The 12,628-nt window shown below is 47.0% G+C and overlaps 1 protein-coding gene across 3 annotated transcripts; it reads left to right on the forward strand.

Annotated features, from left to right (window-relative positions):
- The first annotated feature begins 697 nt into the window (after nt 1–697).
- Nucleotides 698–10,333, forward strand: ZNF629 (zinc finger protein 629). Of its 3 annotated transcripts, XM_043977447.1 has the most exons (4): nt 698–858; nt 1,391–3,247; nt 3,797–3,905; nt 4,080–10,333. In XM_043977447.1, the coding sequence occupies exons 3-4, from the start codon at nt 3,833–3,835 to the stop codon at nt 6,545–6,547; spliced, it is 2,541 nt and encodes an 846-aa protein (XP_043833382.1). In that variant the 5' UTR covers nt 698–858; nt 1,391–3,247; nt 3,797–3,832; the 3' UTR covers nt 6,548–10,333. The 3 variants fall into 3 exon arrangements, with proteins under 3 accessions (XP_043833382.1, XP_043833383.1, XP_043833384.1); XM_043977448.1 differs by lacking the exon at nt 1,391–3,247; XM_043977449.1 differs by lacking the exons at nt 1,391–3,247; nt 3,797–3,905.
- Nucleotides 10,334–12,628: the final 2,295 nt, after the last annotated feature.

Below are 12,628 nucleotides of genomic sequence, written 5' to 3' on the forward strand. Positions count from 1 at the left end.
AAAGGAAGAAGGACTTTCATTTTATAAATGGCCCTCCATAAAGCCAAGAGAGGGAAGCCTGAGGATTCTCTCATGTCATCAGAGAACTCATCAGATGCTCGTTTATTTCTTCATATCACCAGATCTCCTTTTCATATTTTTTATGCATTTAATTTGAACAACAATTTCATATTTAGCATATCCTCCTACACTGTCCTCTGCTTTTCTGTTTCCTGGGCCCTGGATCAACTCTCGAGCCCCGTATGCTCCCTTCTGATAATATAAGCATTTCTACCCTCTGCTCTTAGCTCCTATGCTGGGTCAGTCCTGGTCCTTCTCCATATCTGCACCCAGAACAAGGAGAGGGGACTGCTGAATGGCTCCGGGAAAATCAGCACAGATGGATCAGATAGCCAGTTTTCTGGAAAATGTTGCCAGGCCCTACTTAGAAAGGAGAAGAATGGAATCCGGAGATATTTTCGAGTGTTTGAGTTTTTCCTTAAGTTCGGTCTCCCGCCTCTAAAGTCCTCAGGCTTCTGCCTCCTGACCTTACTCTTTTCTTACAGTCTAAGAGTGAGTACGATTCCCAGCCCCCTGACTTCTACTGTTCCCCGTTTTTCTGGCGCTGTGGGCAGTGAAGGGTTAAATCCCATAGAGCTGGCGCTCTGACTCCAGGCTAGAGGGGCCCGGGAAGCTGGGGTCACTTCCTGCTCCGTCCCAGTCACCCTGAACTGGTCCCGGGTCCTCAGACTGGGATCGCCCCCTGAGAAGGACCCCAGAGTCCTCAGCGTCTAGCCAAAACCCTAAGGCAGGATACTTAAGGGGTTAAGTCCCCTGGGGCTGTATCCTGCCTTTCAGCTTTTCCCAGCCCCCAGAGCCGTGAGTCGGGGACACCTGGGTTCATGGGAAGTGGGGGCGGTCGAGAGGGGCCTGAGTGGCCTAAGGGGGAAAGACAAAGAACCTAGGAGGACAGGAAAGCTGGACACCTGGGTTCTGGAAGCTGTTTCCTCTCCTCATCCTGTTCCCCTGGGTGGGGGGCGGGGGCTGTTAGGGTGGAGGGAGAGAGGGAGAGTGCTAGAGGATTCTGGGTAGAGAGAGGGGGTCTAGGCTGATGGGGAGGACTAGAGGCTTGAGCATTCTGGGAAAATGGAATTAAATCTAAAGAGGGACTAGGGGTTCCAGGGCAAGATCCCGTTAGTGCTTCAGTTCTGAAAGGAGACCTGGGTTCTGAGAAGGGAGCAAAGATTACTGGTGTTGTTAGAAGCTGAGGTTGTAGATTGGAAGGTTTACTAGAAGAGGATTGGGATGGGGGGGGGGCGCAGAGTTCTGCTAAAAGAATCATGTGTATTGGGGTGAGTCAGGGCCTGGAGGTTAGGGTGTCTGAATTTTCCTCTCTCTGTCCCTTTTTCAGGGTGACCCTGAGGATGATTCCTTCTCCTTTTTGTGTTTGTTTCCCCACCTCCTTCATTTTGGGGCTTCCTTACAAATATAGAGGAAATCAGCTAGGTCCTTTGGGATCTTTTAAGGGAGAAGTCAGAAAAATTTTAGGGGACTCTGGTCATCCTCCTGCTCTTTTTTTGTTTTTTAAATCATTTTCTTCCTCAGGTGGGCCTGGTGATTGCTCTGAGTCACCCTGACTTATTACTTAGGCCCAGTGCTGTTTTCTACTAACCCTTTCTTTTCTACTCTGGATCACTGAGTCTGATCATTCCAATTCATATATATGTGTATACACATACATACATACATACATACATATGTATCTCCTGCCAGTCTATCCTTTGTATACATATTGAACTCTTCTCACTTCTCACCTGAGCTTATATGCAGCAAGGTAATTAGAAAATCTTCTCTCTCCAGGTCTGTAGAGTACAAAAGTTGGGGAGAAGGTGGTAGGGAGTTGTCTTATCTCTTTACCTGTCTTCAGATAGGATTGGCCTTCCCCAAGCATCTTTCAGTTGGAAGCTTTTCTTAATATAAGAAAAAAAATCTTGAGGGATAAATATTGCTTCTTAAAGCCTAACCTTCCTGCCCCTACTTACTATCCTTTGTAATATTTCCCTCGGAGACTGCCCTTTGTGGAGAAGAGGAATAAAAGCTATAATGTAGTCAACATAGCCCTATCCCCTTCCTCTTGAATTCTTCAGCTTGCTCTTCATTATCATTTTTCTTCTTTGGACCTTCTCCAAGATTTCCACTTCCCATGCAAGCACAAGAACACTTATACATATTCTATACTGAGGGGTATGTTGTAAATGTTTAACAACTGGTTCTCTTAAAAAAATATGTATGACATGCGTTTAAGTTTAATCTTCATTATTAACATTTTCTCCATCACTTTCTTAAGTCTAGACAACAAAACAATAAATCAAGTCCTGATTGGAAGCATATGCTAATTTCTGAGGTATAAATGCTCACTCTGAAAATGTAATTATGGGCATAGCTGATAGGAACTGGCTCCAGCATACCACTGCCTATGCCTAGCATTTTCCTCCCCCTCTTCCCCAAAACCTACCCTCACCATTTTTATAACCTCTTCTCCCATTCTTATATACAGGCATCGTTATTTGTTTTTGAGTTACAATTGTTCATGTCTGAATCCACTCTGACCCCCTTGATCTTTTTCTGCTATCCTCATATAAAATCTCTTATTCAAGGGCATTGAATCAGGCATATTTTGGAGAGTCTTAAAGGAAGAATTCAGTGTCTTGCTCCCTAAATATTATTTGAAGAGCTAGCACCACACTTTCTTGACCTCAGAAAAAAGCTTAAGAAGGGATATGAAGCTGCAAAAAGATTTAGGTAGAAATTACTTGATCTTGGTTCCGGCTCTTCATATAATTTAGTCCTATAATGGAGCAGGAAACAATTGAAATTTTACCTAGACATGAAACACTTCTTTAGGTCATGCCATCCTTTCCCTTGCTTCCAGGTCTGTTCTTTTCCCAGCTCAAAAGTACACTTTATTCAGTCTATGGAAAGTGGTCCAGTAGCTACCATGGGAGTTCTCTTTTAAGACAACCCTGGTTGGGTTTTTTTTGTTTTGTTTTTTGGGGTTGTTTTTTTTTGCCTTCCTTTGGTTGTGCTTAATAACCTCATACATCTACGTCTAAGTGATATAATCCTACCTTCTTCCTACTGCAACTTTTCCTGCTCTGCTTGAGACCAGCAAGCCAAACCCGAGTCTCTTCCTGAGGTTGTCCCAATACTTGAATAACGGGGAAGGGGAAAGTACTCCTATACCGTTGGAAAACTTGTTCTCCCCAAGGCAAGTGATCTTTTTTTTAACCCTTTAAATGTCAAAGACAACCCCAGCTCTTTCCAAACCTCATAAAGGAAGCATTTATTGGCCTTAATTAGCAGCTCTAATAAGGAAGAAAAATTAGAGTCTTAATGAGCTTCCCTGATTGGTGAAATAACAGGTTTACCCTGCCTGGTTTCCCAGCCCCTAGGCATCTGTGGTATGGGGTGAGAACCTCATATTTCCCCCTCCCCCACCCCATGGTGGGAGGTCTTAATGCCTTCTAAGCCCAAAACAGAGTTCAAAGTATTTATGCTTAATGAGATTTTAATTGGGCTTCTTAATTTACCTTACTGATTTCCTGAAAAACCAAAACCTAGAGCAAGAAACTGGCCATGAGAAAAGAAGGGAGACTGGGAACCAAAGAAATGAGGAGGAAGGGTACTGAGTCCTGAGAAAGGGAAAATTGAGCTTCAGAGAATCTAACTTTCCCACCATGGTGAAATCTTTCCGTTTTCTCCAGTGTGCAAAATCAGTTCCCAGCCCTATCACATTCTCATCTCTTTCCTTCCCTAGGGTCCCCTGAACCCCACACCGGCCCTGATCTGTAGGATGGAGCAAGGGGCAGAGTTATGGGGCCCAGATCTCCAGGGCCCTGAGGAGAGCCTGAGAGATGGTCATAAAGGTGAGGGGAACAAGAAGAGAATTGTGGTCCTAAGACAAGAGACATGCTGGGGAGTAGATTGTCAGGGTTCTGGGAGGGGAACAGGTCTAGGGGAAAACCAAAGGGGGACATATTGGGTCTGGACCCCTGGATTCTGAGAGAGACTGGAGTCTGGATTTTTCCTTTCTCTCATAGGTGCTAGAACTGAAAATGAGGAAGAGAATCTTCAGCCAGAGGGGTCAGGGGATGAGGTGTCTTTGCGAGACCCACCCCATAGTCCAGAACCCAAGGATCCCCCAGAGATGCCCCTGGAGGAAATTCCTTTGGATAATCCAGCCTCCGAGTCAGTTCCCACACCCTCTGATTGGACCAAGGCCTGTGAGGCAGGCTGGCAGTGGGGGGCCCTGACTACCTGGAACAATCCTCCAATAGTGACAGCCAGTGAACCCAGCCTTCGTGAGCTGGTGCAGGGCCGGCCCTCAGGGGGTGACAAACCCTATATCTGCAATGAGTGTGGTAAGAGCTTCAGCCAGTGGTCCAAGTTGCTCCGGCACCAGCGTATCCACACAGGTGAACGCCCCAACACCTGCTCTGAGTGTGGCAAGAGCTTCACGCAGAGCTCCCATCTGGTGCAGCACCAGCGCACCCATACGGGCGAGAAGCCCTACAAGTGCCCTGACTGTGGTAAGTGCTTCAGCTGGAGCTCCAACCTGGTGCAGCACCAGCGGACACACACAGGCGAGAAGCCCTACAAGTGCACTGAGTGTGAGAAGGCCTTCACCCAGAGCACCAACCTCATCAAGCACCAACGCTCTCATACGGGTGAGAAGCCCTACAAGTGTGGTGAGTGCCGACGTGCCTTCTACCGCAGCTCAGACCTCATCCAACACCAGGCCACCCACACGGGCGAGAAGCCCTACAAGTGCACAGAATGTGGCAAGCGCTTTGGCCAGAACCACAACCTCCTCAAGCACCAGAAGATACATGCAGGCGAGAAGCCGTATCGGTGCACCGAGTGTGGCAAGAGCTTTATCCAGAGCTCGGAGCTGACACAACACCAGCGCACACACACTGGGGAGAAGCCCTATGAGTGCCTTGAGTGTGGTAAAAGCTTTGGGCACAGTTCCACCCTCATCAAGCACCAGCGGACTCACCTCCGGGAGGACCCCTTCAAGTGTCCGGTGTGCGGGAAGACCTTTACTCTCAGCGCTACACTGTTGCGGCATCAGCGCACCCACACAGGTGAGCGACCCTACAAATGCCCTGAGTGTGGCAAGAGCTTTAGTGTCAGCTCCAACCTCATTAACCACCAGCGCATCCACCGAGGGGAGCGGCCATACATCTGTGCTGACTGTGGCAAAAGCTTCATAATGAGCTCCACCCTCATCCGACATCAGCGTATCCACACAGGGGAGAAGCCCTATAAGTGCCCGGACTGTGGCAAGAGCTTCATCCGAAGTTCCCACCTCATTCAACACCGGCGGACCCACACCGGGGAGAAACCCTACAAGTGTCCTGAGTGCGGAAAGAGCTTCAGCCAGAGCTCCAACCTCATCACCCATGTCCGCACGCATATGGATGAGAACCTCTTCTTGTGCCCTGAGTGTGGAAAGGCATTTGTGGATGCAGCAGAGCTGTTGCAACATCGGCTAATACATGGAGGTGGAAAGCCCCCTTCTGGGGGAGCTCTGGGGGATGGGGCAGAGTCTGCCAGCCCAGCAGGAGAGAAACCATATAAATTCTCGGGGGGGCTTGGGGAATCAGCTCTTCTCCCGCCACCCGGAGCCAAACCACACAAGTGTTTGGTGTGTGGTAAGGGCTTTAATGATGAGGCGATTTTTATGCAGCATCAGAGGATACACATCGGAGAAAACCCATACAAAAGCACCGATGGTACTGAACGTCCATCTCCCCATCCCTCTCAGCTCCGCTCCCAGAGGACCTTCCTTGGGAGGAAATCCTGTCTGGGGGCTGAGAAGGGTGACAGCACGGACCATATTGGACCAACCCCTAAAAACCTTGAGGGTCGAGAAAGCTTCAGTCAGAATTTGGAGCTGCTCTCCCCCAAATCCTACATCTGTTCTCACTGTGGGGAAAGCTTCTTGGACCGTTCTGTGCTCCACCAACATCAGCTCACCCATGGAAATGAAAAACCCTATATATTTCCTGAATATAGGACTGGTGTTGGGGAAGGGGCAGGACCCAGCCCCATCTTGAGTGGGAAACCCTTCAAATGCCCTGAGTGCCAAAAAAGCTTCAGCCTCAGCTCTGAGCTCCTGCAGCACCAGAAGGTCCATGCAGGAGAAAAGCCCTATAAGAGCTCCTCTGTTCTCCTAGAGCACCTCCGGAGCCCTTTGGGGGCGAGACCCTACAGCTGCTCTGTCTGTAGCATGTCTTTCCTGGACCGCCTGGCCCTCATCCGGCACCAAGGGAGCCACACCCAAGAAAAGCCCCACCCACCCGGGGAGACCCTCCCAGAAGCAGCCACACTGCCAATGAGCCAGGACGGGGAAGCATCCCCCACAACAGAAAGCAGTCAGTGTGAAGTCCCCAAAACCCAACCAGGAGAGAAACCCTATCTATGTCCTGAGTGTGGAGAAGGCTTCACAGAAACCACAACCCTTCTCCTTCACCGGGGCAGCCATCCTGGTGTCACCCTATGAAACTGTAGTAGGAGGCATGGGGACGCTCTCTATCCTGAGAGGAAACGCCCTGACTGCCCCATTAAATTATAGGGGGAAGTATAAGAAGCCCAATAAGATTGTAAGGAAAGGAAGGACACTTGAGAGAAAATCATTTCTACGCATCAGTGATGGGAAAACCCTGCAAAGTTGTGTGTGGGGGGGATCCCTTTATAAGGCTGTAGAGAAAAAAACTGTTGGGGGTAGAAACCCCTATAAATATGTAGGAAGAAAACCCTATAAGTCTGTAGCAGAAAAACCCTATAAATTTTAGTCGGAAAAAGCCCTATACAATTGTAGGAAGAAAGCTCTGTTATGTCTCTAGACATCCCTATAAAACTGTACGAAAATCCTTGTGAAACTATAGGGCTTAGAAAGGGAGGGAAAATACTATAAAGCTCTTAAGTTAGGAACCCCCTAAAAAAGGCAGGGAAACAACTTCTCTACAGTTGTAGAATAGCCTCCCTCTCTTTCCTGAAAAGCGATCAGAGGAATCATCTCTTAGAGCCTGTCCTGGATGATTCCTTCGGGGGAAATCCCAGTTGAGTTGGTGGGAGGGAGGGCCAAGATCAGAGGTCAGGAATTGCACTAAATTATAAAGGAAAGAGAATGGGAGTCGTGCAGAAAATGTGCCCTTGTTAATCTGCTGTGGGGAAAGCTTAGACAAACCATTAAGCAGGGAAAAGCCCAAGGCGTCTACAGGAGAAAATCTTTGAAATGGTAAAAGTCCTATAAATTGTGGTGGGAGAGTCCTATAAAAATAGGAGAAAAGTCCTATTTTGTGGGGGTTAGAGGAAAAGAAGAGGGCTATGGGGAGCCTATTAAAGTAAAAGGGAAAACGTTAAGTCCTTTGTAGAAAAAAAAAAACAACCTAAAATTGTGAAGGTAAAATAACTTGAGTAGGATGGATGGGAAACCCCCTTTCCAACTCTGAAGTTTTGGAGGGAAGAGTTTAAAAATTCCAGTATAAAAATATTGGAAGGTCCCTACAAATCTCAGGAGACCATGGAGAAAAGAAATTTTTTCAAAAAGATTTTCTTGGTAAAACATAATCCTTGGCAGGGTATGTTTGAGAGAAAACTTTGTTTCCACTGTGTTACCAAAATCTTAGAAGATTAGTGGTGGCAAAATTCCCCAGATGGAGGCCTGCCCACATCTTCGGAGGTCTCCTCTCCAGGGAAAGATTCCAATTTTCCGCCTCCCCATCCTCCCCCTTCTCAGGTTCTGAACTTCTCCTAGGAAGTTCTTCCTGATGTCTAACCTCCATTTCAATTGCTGCAGCAATAGCCCATTTCCTCTTGTTCTGTCCTCTTATGGAGAGAGAGAATCGCTGCTAATCATCCTCCAAAGAATAAAGCCCTTTAGAGACTTGAAGCCTGTGACTAAATTCTCCCTTAGTCTTCAAACTATAGCCACCTCTTGATTACCTGCGGGGAAGAGGACAGACCTTAGATGACTGAAATTTAGATTATCCAACAACCTGATACTGATGTTCTACCCAGCCTTTCATAAGGGCTATTAAGACAGAATGGACCAATGGGCATTATTATTCTCCCTTCCTGCCTTTCCCAGATGGCTGCTAAGCAAAGATTTTTCACCCTGTAGTAATCAAGAGTTGGCTGTAACCCCCCCCCCCCCTTTTTTGTCCCTTATGCCTTTAATCTCCCAGTGTTTTCCTTTACTCCCAGGCTCCCAGGTGCCTTCTGGGGTTATGGGGCTCTGCAGTGAGGTGACTTCTACATGCCCTGTTTTTCTTTAGGTAGCTCAGTACTGTGTAACCAAAAACCTTAGAAGGGGAAAACCCAAAGAAATAAAACTGCTTTCTTGGAGGGACCCCCATTAACCCCTTCCAATATCTAAGAGAATACAAATCATGTAAGCCTATATTAAATGACCCTGTAATGGGGGAGGTGGGGGGGTTATGTGACTTTAAGGGAGCTAACTCTACAAATCAGTTCAAAGAAGACTGCCCCTAAAATATATAGGGGAAGATTCCCCACCTTGCGTAAATGTTGAGGAGAAAGGACTTTGGTAAATGGCACAAGAGAATTCTATCCCTAAAGTCTTAGCCATAAAACTAAGGATCCCTGCTGTATAAAACTTTTTTAAAAATCCTAGGAATTATTTCCCCAAAGGAAACTACAGATCTATTAAGGAAACTCCTGTTTAGCTCTGGGAAGGAGGGAGGGGGGAGACTCCTTTTGGGAATATAGGCAAAAAATTATCTCCCCAAAACACTCCTCCACATGAAGTTATAAAACCCTGGGAGTTTGGAATTGACTAGAAGGAGCACTGAATTATATGGAAGAGAACCCACTTCTACATTTAAAACTGCAATGATCAGGCTAGACAGATTGGAGTGGGAAAGCCCCATAATGTTCTAGTGGGAGGGGGTGCCCCGTAGAATAATCGTAAGGGTGAGCTATTACAGATTTTCATCCCTCCACCCCACAAAAATGCATACCTTTAAATTATAAGCAAAGTATGAGAAAAGACCTCCCCTTTGTACCTGCATGGGGGGATGAATTCTACAAAACTGAAGGGAAGAAAAGAAGTGCTCAAGTCTAGAAGGAAAAAACAATCCTTTAAACCAGTAGAAGCAAAAATACCCTATAAATTGTAGAGATAAAACCTTTGTAAAGCTAGGCAAAAAGTATTCCCACCCCCTTAGTAAACAGGAATTGTATGCCCTAAGGAGCAATAGTAGGGGAAACCCTAGAAAGTCCAAGGGAAGAGTCCTGTAGGGGAGAGCAGTAGCTGAGGGTAGTTCTCAGAAATCAGCCCTATGAGGGCTGTACTGTAGGCTGTGTAGAGGAGATAGGGTGTAGAATATTAGGATGATCGCATGTTATAGGGTTGGGGGGGAGGGATTGGGGTCTTCTCTCTAATAAAGAGTTTAGGATGGGAGCCTGATCTGGTTGGGATTTGGAGTTTTCAAGGCAGAAAGGGGAAGAGGTCAGAGAGCCTTTGGGATCCAATCCTTTCATTCAATTTTCTCTTCCCTAAACGTACTCAGTTCTATACCTGAATCTCCAATCCCAGGGCTGGTGACTTTCACTGTTCTATTCAGCTTTGAATGCTCCCTGCTGCCCCGTGCATCTCCATAGCTTGTATGGGCAGTCACACCATGTCAGTGTCATCTCTCTATTGGCTTTGCCCCACCCTAGAATCAGGAACACCAACTCGTTATACTTTTCTGTTTTCCATCCCAGAGCTAGCTACATTTAAAGATGGGTCAATTAAGTGAACTGCAGGGGAGACCACCCTTACCTGATCTATTTCGCTAGCTCCTTGCCATTTCCCCTCATTCTAGAACTGCACCCTTTGAACCCCAGTAAAATAAAATGTCACCAGCAGTGGCCAGGGTGAGGAGGGAGCCAAGGCAATTCAGCAAGCTGGAGACAGTGTAAGGAGACACTGGAAACTGACTTGGAAGGAGTGGGGTTAGAGAGTCTTAAGGAGAGAAACTGGAAGATTTCAGAGCTATGACTTGTGAAATTAGGTGACAACTTGCTAGCAGTGGGGATACTGACTGGTGGAGAGACCTTAAACCATCGAGCAGTGAGGTGAGAAGTCCTTTAACCATTGTTAGAGGTATGGTGAACCGACACCAAACTCCACAGCCCAGGTCAGGGTGACCTAGCTTTCCCTCACTGCCCCACGGCTCCTCATTTTCCAGACCAGTGGGCTGGGAGGGGTCCCCTCCTTGAGTGTTGTGTGTCAGAAACAGTGTTGTGTCGCTGGTGGTTGTGTGGAGTAGCTGAAGAGAATAAAGGGAATGCGATTTCCCGAGTTCCTCCTGCCTCTGTCTCCTCCTTCACCCCAGAACAAAATATATCAGTGTTCCACTCTCTCCTCAGGACTGGCCACATCTGGGTGCTCTCTGCTGATAGTGCCAACGAAGAACCTTAGACTTGACGTTATTGGCGCAAGATGGCTCAAACAAAAAAGAACTTACTTGTCCCCAAGCTAAAAGCCAACCTTACTGCTTCTGAAGGTCTGGAAGGGCTAGAAAAGGCAGAAGGTAGTGCTTTTAAATCAACATCCCAGTGCAGGGTTTGAATTCTAATGAAGTGGCATCAATCACAAGGACCAAACATTAAAAGAGGTGCCCTAGAGACAGTTGGAAGCATCAGAGCAGAAGCTGGCCTAACATGATTATTCAGAAGCTGTATCTAGCAATGAGGTGTTTTTCGTTCAACAGTCCTAGGCCCGAATTCTTCTTTATAACAAGCCAAAGGAAGGAGTTTTGCCTTGCAGCAATTGGGGACTCATGTTCTGTCATCTTAGAATCCAGGAGTCAAGTTGCTCACCTCTTCATTTCACACACTGCCTCAGTCTTTATGATCATTACCCAGCATCTCATGCCTCTGATTGTAGAGGAAGGGTCTTTGGGAGAAATCAGGGGAGAACTATCCTTCCACCTTTGAAAAAGGGAGCTGGGACTTCAAGCCCTAGATAGAAGTTGACGAAATCTGACCCTTCTCCCAACAAAGAGCTAGGTGAAGTTCATTGCTTCCGTTGTCCCCAGGTTTCATGGTACCCCTGTTTAATCTGGTATGTGTCTATTTCATGCCTGACCTATTGTCCTAGAACCCAGGTTTGGTCTTCCTAAATCCTGGTCATCTCTCTCAATCTACGGTTTTTGTCTACCTTTTTACACTCCATTAATGCTGCTGTAGTCATTCTCAAATAATCCATGATCCTTCCCACACCTGGTGCAAAGATAATTTTCTTCCTTAGGTGGGAGAAGACCTCTCTGGGTTCTAAGAAAAGAAGGGAAGAGTCCCTTAGGTTGCCCACACAGGTGGTACCCCAACTCAGTGTTGGTGGTGGAACTGAGGCTCCTCCACTCTCCCTTTCCATTCTCTGGAAGGGCCTGGAGCTGAGAAAGAATCCTGGGACATGGGCTGATCACAGTAGAGCCCAGGAAAGCAAGTCAGGGGCACCCCAAGCCAGACACCAGGGGGAAGAATGCAGCCATCTCTACCTTGACAGATACTTTGGGGGAAAGTACAGCTCTCTACCCTGCTACAAGTAAAAAAACACCCCAAAAACTAATCCCTGAGTCTGAGGTAGGAGTCAGTCAAATGTTAAGTGCTTACTATATGCCAGGCACTGTGCTAAGTAAGCACCGGGAATCCAAAGGCCCTTGACTCAAAATATGATGGAGACAACAAGCAAACAAGCATCAACAAGAGGATAATTAAGAAATGAGGGAAAGCACTCAAATTTAAAGGGGTTTGGAAAAGCTTCCTTGTAGAAAATGGGGTTTTAGTTGGGACTTCAGGGGAGCCAGTAGGTGGAGATAAGGGGGACATTTCAGGCATGGCAAACAGCCAGAGAAATTGCTCGGAGCAGAGAGATGGAGTATTTTTTTCTGGCACAGCCAAGAAGCCAGTGTCACTAGGTGGAAAAGTACATGGTGGGGAGTAAGGTGTAAGAAAATTGGAAAGGCAGGTGGGGGCTGGGTGGTGAAAGACTGAATGCCAAACAGAGGATTTTGTATTTGATCCTGGAGGCAAGAGAAAACCAATGGAGTTTTTTGAATGGGAGCATGAGTACCCAGGGAATCATTTAGCTCCATCCCAGCTGTGGTCTGGCCCTGAAACCTCACAAGTGCCCCCAGTAGGACAATGTATAGACACTAAGAGCTTCAGCTAGGGTTTTCCTCCCAATTGATATAATCCGTGTCCCACCTGTGAAAAGGTCCTTAGGATGACATTCAACGGAGGAGTTAAAGCTGGTAACTCCCAGGCTTTGTCCTAAGTAAGGAAAGGGTTTTGCTATCAGCACTAACCGCATCCTTCACTAGGTGTGTCCCATCTCTTGCTTTGACTGGCTGGATCTTCAGCCAACTTACCAGTACAAAGTGGATCAATGAACGTCACGACTGCCTGAATTAAGGGAGAGTGAAAAGGCTTGGAGGCTTCCTTTCTCCAGGCTACCCTGTCCCTCCCTCAACCTCTGATTCCTTCACCATCTCCTGGCTTGTCTAGCTTATCTTCTCCCCATTCTCCTAAACCCCATCACCCTTGTGGGAGTATGTGTGATGAAAGGTGA

Source organism: Dromiciops gliroides, chromosome 1 (genome assembly GCF_019393635.1).
Source record: "Dromiciops gliroides isolate mDroGli1 chromosome 1, mDroGli1.pri, whole genome shotgun sequence".
Lineage (NCBI taxonomy): Eukaryota > Metazoa > Chordata > Mammalia > Microbiotheria > Microbiotheriidae > Dromiciops > Dromiciops gliroides.